We start from the raw sequence: 13083 nt of genomic DNA, 5'->3' as shown, positions 1-13083 counted from the left end.
CTCTCCTTAGATTATTAATACAGTGTGGATGCTTATGGTGACACTACACATTGGGAACTAATACGGGCTCATACTCACAAAGGACATGTCATTTAGGAGCAAATGGCTTCACTGCTTAGATGACACAGTGTGCTCTAGCCTTACTCATTAACGCAGTGGGTCTCTGGGGGTCTCAAAGCCTAAATGCAGACTTCAACAATATAGCTACATACCTCAGATGGTAATAATCTTATGAAATATAGAGAGTAATTAGATCCCCAGTTGTGAAAGCAAAAGCTCCTTTCATTAATTGAAACTGGCCTTGGTAATGAAGGTAGAGCAGAAACCCCATAGCTGGTATGGTAGTCATTCAATCAGTAAATGGAGTCAGAAAAGAATCCCCCCTCCCCAAAAAATACTTTTTTATAACCTCAAGCTATAATTCTCCTTGACATGCAGTGAAGACTCCCTGCTCAGGGCCCCCAATTACAGACTTTCGCCTCACTCCAAACGCTTCAAACTGGATTGCCAGTGTCAGCCATTATCTTTTTTCTGCGGGAAAAAGAGCAGAGAGGGAGCTGAGCAGCGTCAAGGTTAGGCGAACCACATTTCATCTAGTTTTACCTGGGGAGAAGCAAAGGATGCATTAATACAACAAACCCTCTCTTACCTCCAACTCTGGCTCTCAAGGACACCGGAGCAGGATGCAGCCGATTATGAACAACATGTACAGATCTCTTAATGAAGCCAAAGGAAAGAGGGCTCAAGTAGAATTCAGAACGATGTGAAGAAACAAAAGAGAGAGAGCTAATGGAAGGGAATAGAGAGGTAATCAAGAAAGATGAACAGAGAGGCATAGGAAGTAATACAGAAGGTTCACAGGAGGGATAGCCGGAGGCACGGCACCGGCACTCTTGTCTTACGTGACATGTCGTGTGTGTGTGTGTGTGTGTGTGTGTATTGTTTTCCTATTTTCCTCTGCCATGGGTGCGTGATCTGGCCTCTGACCCATTGCAGAGTAAAACAGATTGCTTTGACAGGTCCACTGACATCACAGGAGATGTTCTGCTCTTCTGCCAGAGTCTCCGGAGAGTCCTTGGCTACCAGATGTCCAGTAGAGTTTGAAGCATTACTGTAGCTTGTGCCCCATAATATGATGGCTGTAAAGGGAAATTGGCAGAGAGATTAGCCATCAATATACTGTTTGTACAGACGTGATCTTGCACCACAAATGCCAAGTCTCAGCAGAGTCTCGATGCCAGCAGTCATGTAAACTTATTGGAGTTCATGATTCTTGCAGAAATGAACTCTGTAAATGGTATGTTGGTGTGAATCACGAGCTGAACTCTGTAAAACAAAAATGACCCTGTTGGACGATGAAACCCAAACGCTCAATAGTTTGTTCTTTTATGCCTTTTTAAACCAGGAGCGGTGGGTTAGGTTTCACTGCGCAGAGCCATATTAATTAGTTTATAGTGAAATGAGAAGCCATTAAAAAGTCACTGTATCGGTCTTCTGGCAGCACAGCTGGTTCCACTCAGTCTGCTGCTGTCTCCAGCCTCCCTGACCACCTCCGGACATCCAGGAGCCCAGACAGCATGGACAGACCAGACTCTCGAGCACACGCCTTCAGCTTCCCAGCACTCGCTCATGAGCTTACTAACCTGGATCAATAGCCATAGGACACTTACTGTACTCTGAGACTAGCCATTACCCCGTAAACATGACCGAGCACTGGCTCCAGACTTACTGTACGTTTGTGTAATGGAGAACAGAAAAATGGCACTCAAGAAGTTGTTTTGTCGGCTGTTTGTTGCCTTTTTTGAGCTAACCTGGTGGTACACCTATCAGTTAATGCTTTATCAGAGCAGAAACCATAATGTATTAATATGTTACTGTTCCTTGGTACTCTACTTGAGAAAACTTATTAATAAGATAAATCCACATCCCAGCCTATTAGAGCTTAGAACACAAATTCTTGCATTACAGTTATATAAGTTTTACTAAGGTGGATGTGGGGGGCCATGTGTTGTGTTGTCTTGCCACCCATTCCGTACAACACCACACAGTTGAACTTAAAGAACTGTAAATGAAAACTTTTGAAAACAAATGTAAACATGTGAGAGCCTTTTCTAAAATTATCCATCAACTAAAGGTTAGTTTGTTTAAGGACTTTTGTATTTTCCCCTGTGGATAAATGACTTTCACTCTGCATATGTATGTTTATGGACTTAAATGAGGCGTTTGTGAAGAAGCAGAAGCACAGCGATATTGTATACCGACTAATCTATAAATTTGCTTATATTTATAGGTTGCACAAAAATAACAGGCAAATGCAAGTAGGACATTCATACCACTGCAGTCCGAGCAAGTTACATGAGCTTGCTGTGTACTGTCAGTCTCATTTTATGTACTGCCCACCTCTAACATTTCAGCATGCATATAACTTTAATGAAGCCGATATATAAAAAATAATTAGCTCTCAAATTTGTTTTGAGACCCCCAATAGATTTACTTTTGAGGTTTTCTGTTCAGGGCTCTAGATGTTAAAAGGTCAAAGACCCCCTGAGGCCCTCTGTATTTCACACACTGGTTTTAGTTCATCTGTAGTGTAAATACATACCGTATTTCAACTTCAATGTTCTGCTCTTTCGGAAAATCTTCCTTGATACAGTTCCGATAGACATGAAGGAGACCACTTTTTCAGTATTCTAGTGCTCAACTATTATTCCCTTGCATGTTATCACTGTCTGTTTATGTGAGTATCAAGCAGACATAGCCAGATAATCCAGGAGCAAGACTGACAGACATAAAAAGCATATTTATTCACAAAATCACCTCAGAACGCATGGTACCATAGCTGCATAAACACGAACATAAAGGAGTGCAAGAGAAAGGTGTTGAGTAAAAAGAAAGAGGGGGACCAAGGACATTATGAGGGAAATCGGGTGCAACGAGTAGGTACATGAAAGGAAATGATGTATAATATGCCAGTCCGGGATCATGTTTTTTTGTATTGAGGATTTATAACGGTGTACTTTGCAACAGCGCAGGACCAAACCTGATCATCCATTATTATTTTAACATCTCTCTCTTTGGGGGCAGACATGATTGATGGGGAGCTGTTAATGACTTTCGGTTGGAATTGTTATTACCACAACAGTGACACACAGTATTCAAAAAGGGTGGGGTTTGCAATTGGACATTGTCTGGAAAAAACATAGTCATTTGTCAACTGATTACTGTTAAAAATTGATCAAGATATCATGGAAAATTATCATTAAGTATTTCACAATTGGAATAGAAACATGTAAGCAAATAAGCTTGTAAACTTGTATCTTGTACCCCCCCCCCTTACTGTAGGTGCCATCTTAAATATAAATCTTCCACCCAAACACGCATTATTGTGTTCAACTTTACCTCATCATTTCCTTCTAGACTGAACAGAGTGTACGGTACATTTTTTGGACAAAAGCCTCTAAGTACTCTGTGTCCTAATTATTTTCTATAAGGTAAAAGTAAAAGCAAAACTGCTGTTGCACCCGTGGAGTACTTCTACTCTAATTAATGTGATTCTCTTGTTCTCGTACAGTCTAATAGCCCTCCCTTCTCAAAATCAATGAAAAGGTTTACATGGCAGTGACTGACTGTAAAACACAATTTGAAAAAACAAAAAAAATAAAAGAATGATTTGCATAAGAAACACTGATCAACCCATCCCACATCAGTTGTAATTCATGCCATTAGTCTTTTTACGCTTGATTGCCTGCCAAAATGTCAGCCTATCTATTTCCTTCTTGTCGCATTTTTCTTTCTGTTTTTTTCCAAAACTATCAGTAATTAAAAGGGCTTCTCTACTTGTCTGGGTGCCAAGGGGGAGAATTGAACAAACATACACTTAAAACAAAAAAAAACAAAAAAAAAAGTTTTATAATAGTTTGCTTTTAACTAGTAGTGAAAGTTCTGGTTAGCAATGCTTGTTACTGCAAAGCACACACTCAGCGCAGGTACTCATTCCTGCACATTGCACGGTACTGTGTGTTAGGTTATCATGAAAGCAATTAAACATGACAAAGATATGACAGATCCTTGATGTCCTCATGCTCAACATTTATTGACCCTGGATGAAAATTATCCCCTTCAGCAAAGCATATAGAGTGGTCTGAAATAAAATATATAGCATTATACATGACAAATTAGAATCGACATTTAATAAGTAAATAAGGTAGAGGTTCTCTGCTTTTTTTTAGAAGTTTGATGGTTAGGCATAAACCTTCTTTTCCCATCATGATCTCGACAGAAAAATATGTATTAATGGAATATTTTGGCTGCCATCGCAATCATTCTAGCCCTTTGGCTTCTGCTGCCCCTGGTCCAGACCACTGTCCTCACACTTGACAAAACCTAGCTTGTATCATTTTTAGCCATGCTAACAGCATAGCCCTAGGGAGTGCAATGTCAGTCAGTCGACAACTGTTTGATGGATTGCCATGCAGTTTCGTATATACATTCATGTTCTCCAGAGGATGAAGTGTAATTCCTCTATTGCCATGATAAGGTCATAATTTCAATTTGCCCAATACTTTGGTTGATGACCAAACTACTGACATTATAGTCATTATCGTCGTCATTGGCTGTACTTTGTGTTTAGTGCTAATTAGCAAATGTTAACATGTTAACAAGCTAAACAAAGGCGGTGAACATGGCGAACATTATGCGAAATTCTAGCATGTCAGCATTGTTTTTGTGAGTATGTTATCATGCTGACGTTTAGCTTAAAGTACTGCTGTGCCTAAGTACAGCCTGACAGACCTGCTAGAATCGCTGTAGACTCTTAGTCTTTTTGGTTGTCCTGGACATACATTACTGACCAAAAACAGTATGTGTGTGCAGACAAACACAATAAGAAACAGCATGGACTGTTGTGTAGACATACCAGCTCTCCTCTTTTGCTCATCTGTCATGTGCACAAGCACTTTGTAATTAAACCAGGTCGTTGTGTTTATGCTGATTATGGGGGGAAAACACGGTTGGTGTTTACAACCTTTGCAACCAGTTCTTATTGAAATGTAAGGACATCAAGTCCGGTGAATAACCTTAAATACAACAAAGGTCAGCGGTACATTGTACAAAGTAAAAAAAATTATTTAACACACCAAAAATTGAAAATTCATGTAAATTTCATAATAAACATGCCTTTTTCAGGGAATTAAATTGGTTGGCAGCAGTTGAAGTAAATGAAGCTTTGAAAGTTAATGCAAACAATTCCTACAGTGCCCAAACTTTTGTTAAGTACTTACAAACCCTCTGTCTGTACAAAGGCAGTGTTAGAACAAACTGTGTTACTAGACCCTCTGATGCATTATTTGGATAATACTGTACCTTAGGCACTACTGTATATTGCAAATAATAAAGGAAGACAGACTGATTTGTCAGGGGTTCATGCTACAGAAAGACAATGACCCAAAACATTAGAAGAAAAGAACTTGATGGTGGCTTCACATGATGGAAGACCAGCACAGTCTCCAGACTTAAACCCCATGGAACTGGTTTGGGATGAACTGGAAGGTGAAAGCAAAGCAACCTGCAAGTGTGGGAACTTCTGGAACAATGTTGGAACAAAGTTCCTGAATTTGACTGAATTTAATTTCCATTGTAGAAAGAATATTCTATGCTTTAATTGCAGAAACACTGAGACATTGATTAATGTAAATTTAAATAAAAACTGGAAAAATGTAGCCGTTATTTAACATTTGAACGGTAGTGCATACAAAGGTTTGGCCTCAAAGGTTCTCTGAGTGGCAAGTACCTGTCATCTATAAATAAAGATATGGAAGTAAAATTTGTTTTTGACTTTAAAGGTTTTGATTTTATAGGTTATTTATAAGTGCAAGGTACCTTTATAGTAGCAGCACTAACATCTAGTAAAGCATTCACTGACCCCCCTGATAGTTAGCTCCTTTTTAAAAGAACTTTACTCCCCAAATGTATTGGAAACAGCATTGGTTTAAGCTTCGGGTTTTAAACAGAATTAATTGTAACTGAGCCTTGCTTTTTATCCACAACACTACCAGAGGACCTCAAGCTTCAGAGGCTTTTTAACTTTTCTTTTAATTACTTAATAAATATTTAGAGGCAAGGGTTGCCGGAGGGATGAAATATAAATGAACCTTTTTTTGTAAATAGCTCATGATATGATTCTCTGCACATATCTACTTTTTTCTCTGTGTTGATGATACTTGTGGGTGTCCGCATGTGTATACAGTGTATTCAGACCCCTTCACTTTTTTTTCAGATTTTGTTATGCTGCAGCATTTTGCTGAAATCGTTTAAATAAATTTTTTCCCTTATCAGTCTACATTTGCAAATGTATTAAGAAGGAAAATCTGAAATATCACCTTAACATAAGTATTCAGACCCTTTACTTAGTACTTAAAGCACCTTTGGCAGAAATTACAGGCTTGAGTCTGCTTTTGTGTGAAGCGGCAAGCTTTGCACACCTGGATTGGGGGATTTTCTGCCATTCTTCTCTGCAGATCCTCTCAAGCTCTGTCAAGTTAGATGGGGACTGTCGATGGACAGCCATTTTCAGGTCTCTCCAGAGATGTTTGGGTTCAAGTCAGAGCTCTGGCTGGGCCACTCAAGTACATTCACAGAGTTATCTCTACGCCACTCCTCCATTGTCTTCGGCTGTGTGCTTAGGGTCATTGTCCTTGTTGGAAGGTTTGCCTTCGGCCTAGTATGAGGTCCTGAGTGCTCTGGACCAGGTTTTAAGGATATCTCTATACTTTAATCCATTCAGTTTATCCTCAACCTTGACCAGTCTTCCTGTCCCTGCCACTGAAAAACAACCCCCCAGCATGATGTTGCCACCACCATGCTTCGCCGTTGGGATCTTACTGGGCAGGTGAAGAGCTGTGCTTGGTTCCTTCCAGACGTGCTGCTTAGAATTAAGGCCAAACAGTTCAATCTTGGTTTCATGAGACCAGAGAATCTTGTTTCTCACAGTCTGAGTTTCCTTTACGTGCTTTTTGCAAACTCCAAGCAGGCGTTCAAGAGTTTGTCACTGAGCAGAGACTTCTGTCTGGCCACTCTGCCATAAAGCTGGGAGCTCAGGCAGAATGACCATCAGGTTCTTGGTCACCTGTCTTACCAAGGCCACCTGTCTCAGAGCTCTGTAGTCCGTTCCTTCGACTTCATGGCTTATTGTCAGCTGTGAGACCTTTATAGAGACAGGTGTGTGTCTTTCCAAATCACGTGCAATCAATGGAATTTACCACACATGGACTCCAATCAAGGTATAGAAACATCTTAAAGATGATCAAAAGACATGGGAGGCTCTGAGCTAAATCTGAAATCTCATAGCAAAGGGTCTGAATACTTATGTAAATGTGATATTTCAGTTTTTCCTCTTTAATAAAATTTTACAAAAATATCTAAAATTCTGTTTTCGCTTCATTATGGAGTAATGAGTGTAGATTGATGAGGGAATCATTAACTTTTGAACGATTTTAGCATGAGGCTGCAACAAAATGTGAAAAAACTGAAGGGGTATGAATACTTTCTGAATGCACTGTTGGTAGGTGCTATATGTGTATCGGTGTGAAGCATACAGAATAATATCTGAAATGAAACACACTTGCACACAATCAGCATCTTCCCGCTAAGCTCTCGTCAGAACAGGTAGCATTTTCTTCCCATGCCGCTTTCATGTTATGTGCGTTCTCCAGGAGAGGAGTTTTGGGCTGAACTTGCCTTCCATTAAAGATTTAGCTTGTTCACAGAGGGGAGTTATTAAAGGCAGGGGCCCCTGCTCCTCAAGAAGAAGTTTCACATCAGGACCAGTTTGTTGCATTGTCAGAAGATTAAAGCCAGTTTGTTGAAAGGTTTTTTTTTGTTATTCCACATGACTGATCTTTTCCACCCCGCACCCCCACCACTCTTTCATATTCCAGCTATGAATGCCAAGCTGGTCTCCTTGTCTCTCCTTCTCTCTCTTGATTTTCTTTTAAAAGTTTGTGTCTGTTTTTATCTGTTTGCATGTCAATGTTTCATGTCTTTCACTGTCTCTCCACTTTTGTCCTTCTATTCCTCCCACATTGCTTTTTCAATATTGCAAGAGCAACACTTTTCTCCAGCAGCCTCTCAAAGATCTCTGCATTCTTGAAAAAGTTTTTCTCTTTAATGTCTACTTTATTCCCTTCATCATTCTCTCCTTCTCTCTTATTCTCTTTCTCACTGACTTTATCTATACACATCTTCCATGTTCTGTCTGAAACTGGTGAGCAATCCTTTGCCCCTGCCAGTTGCCTGTGCTTGAGGGACATTGCTGATATAATTATACCTTTTGATTATCCTCCAGACTGACCCCAGGATGGCCTGGCCCTGATACAGCAACAGTCTGCAGGCCACTACCACTGCTACACCTAATGAGGGACCCCTAGTTTCCCACTGCTGGCTGACTTCTTGATTTATTGTTTCACTCAGTACATACCTGCGGCTACGTTCCTGTATGTTAGGAAACATTAAATAATGGAGTTTACTCTACAACTGATGTACCTACCCTGTGGTCTTTTACAGACAAGTATGCCGTTGCTAAATAGCCGCATGAATCTAGCAGTGATGTAGTGGTAGGTGTGTAATCCCTCATGTGGAAATTGGTTTTACCGCAGTGTCACATCTGGTATCACACTACATAATTCTGACGTGACATTAAAGCCTGACTTATAGCGCATTCTCAAAATAAAAATTCTGACATGGTTAAAGTACGTCACAGTTATGCTTAATAATGGGATGCACGGATGGTAACATACACTCCAGAGGACTGTGGTAGATTGGGGAGGGAGAGAGGAACCCTGCATTTACTCCCCTTCTTACTGTAGCTTTGAGGACTGCCGCTAAGATGTTTCTTTGTACATAAAATTCCCTCTACAGTATATCTGAGCAAATTTTGATACTCTGCTTATAAAGCTAAGTATGGACAAGTTCAAAACATCGGCCATTCCTCAGTGTGATGCATTAATCTATTCCAGTCAATCAAAGCACTTTCCATTGGAATGATTCACTTAAGGTGTCAAACCAGTGGAGCATAAAGTTGTCAGTGCGGTGGATGCAGGGAAAAATTTATGCTCCTACCAATGTAGAGTAGTACTGATATACGGTATACTCCACTTTTCCTTTGTTTGTTCCATTTCTGTGGGCTTGCTGCAGCTTTGTCTGAATCGTGTTTGTTGAAGTACGTTTGTTTTGTTGAATATATTAGTAATGTGTGGGATCAGGCATGCCAAAATCCATATGTGTGCATATTTTTTAACCTTTATTTAATCAGAGAAGATTTACTGTACCCCCTCCAAGTATGCTTCACCGTGTCATACTTGAGCATATGTGTATGCATTATTCTTCACATTCTCTACAGAAAACAGGTGTATAAATCTCCAAGGCTATAGCTGCCGTGCTTTGCACCATATAAATCCTTATGCATGGTATTGTGCTTCACAATATCTTGCAGAAGGCACTATTTGGAACATCAAATGATATATGTCCCAATGTAGTGTATTAAACTTTTAGAAATATAGGTCAGAGGTTATAGAAAGATCAGAGGTCAATTTGACTACCTGAGACGAGAATGAGACTCATTTAACATTGATGTAAATCACCTCACCCATGCACAAACACACTACAGACCTGTGCACACACAGCCATATAGAAACACATTCATATTTACATACCCAATGACTCTGTAATGAGCCACCATCTAATGATACAGCTACCTGTGACAGTTTTAGTGCACTCGTAATTTCCAACTTAAATACGCTCGGTGCTCTGCACGGGTGTGTGTGTGCACATGAACACGGCACTAAACAGTATGGACTGTTGTGTAGACATGCCAGCTCTCCTCTTTTGCTCATCTGTCATGTACACAAGCACTTTGTAATTAAACCAGGTCGTTGTGTTTATGCTGATTATGGGGGGAAAACACAGTTGGTGTTTATAACCTTGGCAAATCAAAGGAAACCTCTGTGACCTCTGATATTCAGTCGGATGTACACACGCACTCCCAGATCCATAGACACACACACACACACACACACACACATGCTTGGTGTCCTGACTGTAATTATGCAGATGTAGAGAAAGTAAATGGCTAGCGAGAAACACTTAATTTGAATTCCTCCTTTCACCCTCCATGTTTCACTAATAATTCCATTTACAGTCATTCGTTCCACCTCCGGCAATGACTCATAACAAAAGCATTTGGATGTAAAACAAATGTACAACACACATGTATGTGCGCACAAACACACTTTTTGTCCCTTCTTTGATTCTTTAAACATTTTACCTCCCCTCCTTACACTTTTCTCAGCTCCGTCTCCACCACCTTTTCTACACAATCAATGTTACAGCTTTTGGCTGCAGACGGTATGGAGTTATGGCATGTCAGTGTTTTACGTGCTGCCACTATAAAATGGGCACAGAAAAACCATAAGAAGTAGAATGAGGCAGGCAGGCCATGCTCTGCTATGCCAGCCATTTACTACCCTGGCACGGCATTATCATGATATAGTGCGCACTTGGGGCACATGACACCAAATCTACCCAGGAGATATTTATGAGGGATGTATTACTTTTAATTTAGCACACATTAAATCATCAGTTGAAATATTAGGTGCGTGTTCACTCTTTTTTCTCTTCTTTTTTTTCATCTGTTTGATTCCGCCGTGCAGCCTGAAAAGGTTTGCAAAAATTCCTGTTTCTGCTTTAGAGTTTTATTTGCCCATTACCACAGTGGCTTGGAAGTAGTTCAGTTTTGAGTGCCTTTAACTCTAACACTGTCTTTTTTGACTCTGACAGACACAGTACAGGTTGCTACTTAACCAGTTCCCGATGGAGAATAGGCGGCTCATTTGAGGATATAACCACTATGTGATCTTTTATGGGACATTCCGAGTCATGTGTTTGACTACGGCAGTAATACTTGAGAGGACAATAGGAACAGGAACAACGTCAGCATCATCAAAGTACCCATAATCATGGTAAAGAACGTTCAGAGGGATATTATGGCTTTTATCCAATAGTTACCACATCACAAACTAGCTTCCTGGTTCCCACAAGAGATGCCATAGCAGGAATTACCAGCACAGGTTGAGTGTTTCTCTGCTGGTCTGATTGTACAATTTGACCTGTGAAAGATTCATATTGATTGGGATATGAGATGCAGTCTTTTCTAAATGTTGTACACAAACCTCACCTCTGCATCTCATCTGTTTCTACGCCTACACCACACTTGCTAACCCTTGTGGAGTTAAAGGTTGTTTTGCAGCAACATTACCTTGCTTCACACATGAACTGCATTAAATGTGTCAGAACGAAGGTAACTGACATGTGGGAGTGAGTGAGTCACTGTTTGCTCTGTTGAGCACATTGTTGATCCGTGCATACTAATTTGGACTTTGGACCCACAGGACTATGCATTCATTTACCCAGAATAAGAACGTTAATCTTGGATCACTGGCCTGGTTTCCTTCAGCATCGTATTCATGCATTGATATCAAGGCTCTCAAAGGGGGAGTAACAATTTACATTTTGTCTAAATTTATATTTATTTTAAAGGTCCCTCAAGTATTTTTGGCTAAATAAATTACAGTGATATAGTGATATTGTATGTATGCATGTATGTGTATACTTGAAGCCCATTTTGAATTTTGAGGGTCACCCTTATTGTTTATACCAGTAGAAGAATTTTGGTCAGTGAGGGGCAATAGAAACAAGTTGTAAACACAACATTTGCATATGGCTAACATGTTAGCAAATGGTTGCTTAATTACACATTCAGCAGACATGAAGCAACATTAGCAATCATTTGAAGTATGTTTCTGGCCAGGGGGTAACTCTAAATCCAATATTTCCTCTCTTTTAGCATTTTTTGTCTGCACAAACTTCTGAGGGAAATATGCGGCTGTTAAGGAGGTAAATGCTCTATTATGTTCACCAGCTAGTTGCTAACTTTGACTGACTTTGTTGCTGGGCAGGTAGTGTACAGTTGGTTTATCAGAGATTTTCACTTAAAACAGCAGCATACGATGAGAAAAATGACAGTGAAACAAAACAATAAAGTTGTAGGCCGTAAATAAAACATAGAACTTAAACATGCTAAAAAGCTCCATAGAGCTGGGATGTGTTGTGGAGTTGGTTGATTATTTTCTGTGGGTTCGTGACTACAAGTGAGTCCTTTCACATTACAAACAGTCATTTCATCCGATGTAAAAACCTTGATTTAAAGCAGCTTTAGATTTGGATTGTGCCTTTAAAAGGATGCTCCATGTTCTGAGTATCAAGACCTCTGTAGATTTTAAAGGTGGCTCTGATGTTCTGTCCTTTTGGTGTTACACCTCTGAGCCGAGCCCAGCTTCAGTGAGCATTTATGCTCAGAGCAGGTGAATCATGTTTCCAACGCTCTCTCCTTCATCTTATCTCCTTCGTTCTTTGCTCAAAACTATACTACTGTGATACACAATGTAATGTAATGTACTAATGGACGTGTTGGTCTAGCCTTCATGGTACAAATAATTTGTCATTTTGTTCTTAAACCGAATTGCTCACATATGGTTGCTAATCTAATTAGCTCTGTGTTCGCTGCCGCAGGGTTAGTCTAGTTTAGTGGGTTGATTCAGCGTACAGTGCTTAAATTATAATGGTGTTGCCTCGTATGAAGTGGGACATTGTGTAAACTGAGGTGAGTTTTGTGTTATTTTGTTTTATAGAATGGTGGAGAGATACAGATGACTTGTGGTGTATGACACCAGTGTTTTCTTTTTTCCTATTAAGGTATGCTTGTTTGAAGTATTTGTCTTAGCCTATGTTTCTGATATTTTTGCATTTACAGAAAATGGGTCGATGTGGATGTAATAATCTAATGATTTGCGCTATATTGAGTGTATTTTATATTGTTTCTTTCTGCACTTTATACTGCTTTACTATATTTTGGGTCTTTTTTTATACTGTGCACTCATTGTATTTTCACACCATGGCCTGTGTGTGCAATATGAGCTATATTATATAGCATACTGTCAGGGAGCACGTATATTTGGAGCTGAACGGTGGACA

The 13083-nt window shown here is 39.9% G+C and overlaps 1 protein-coding gene across 2 annotated transcripts in view; it reads left to right on the top strand.

Annotated features, from left to right (window-relative positions):
- Nucleotides 1–13083, top strand: part of samd12 (sterile alpha motif domain containing 12) — a 101588-nt gene that overhangs the window by 51526 nt on the left and 36979 nt on the right. Inside the window, exon 5 of one of the 2 annotated variants that reach the window (XM_040122286.1) lies at nt 8342–8626. The exons of the other annotated variant lie outside the window; for it this stretch is intronic. Coding sequence (XP_039978220.1) covers nt 8342–8346 — 5 coding nt within the window. The 3' untranslated portion in view covers nt 8347–8626. Of the gene's footprint in view, nt 1–8341; nt 8627–13083 lie in introns of those variants that run through there. 2 annotated transcript variants of the gene reach the window in all.

This window comes from Xiphias gladius, chromosome 24 (genome assembly GCF_016859285.1).
Source record: "Xiphias gladius isolate SHS-SW01 ecotype Sanya breed wild chromosome 24, ASM1685928v1, whole genome shotgun sequence".
NCBI classification, from domain to species: domain Eukaryota; kingdom Metazoa; phylum Chordata; class Actinopteri; order Istiophoriformes; family Xiphiidae; genus Xiphias; species Xiphias gladius.
The sequence above is the reverse complement of the archived record's forward strand: the minus strand, read 5'-3'. Positions and strand labels throughout refer to the sequence as shown.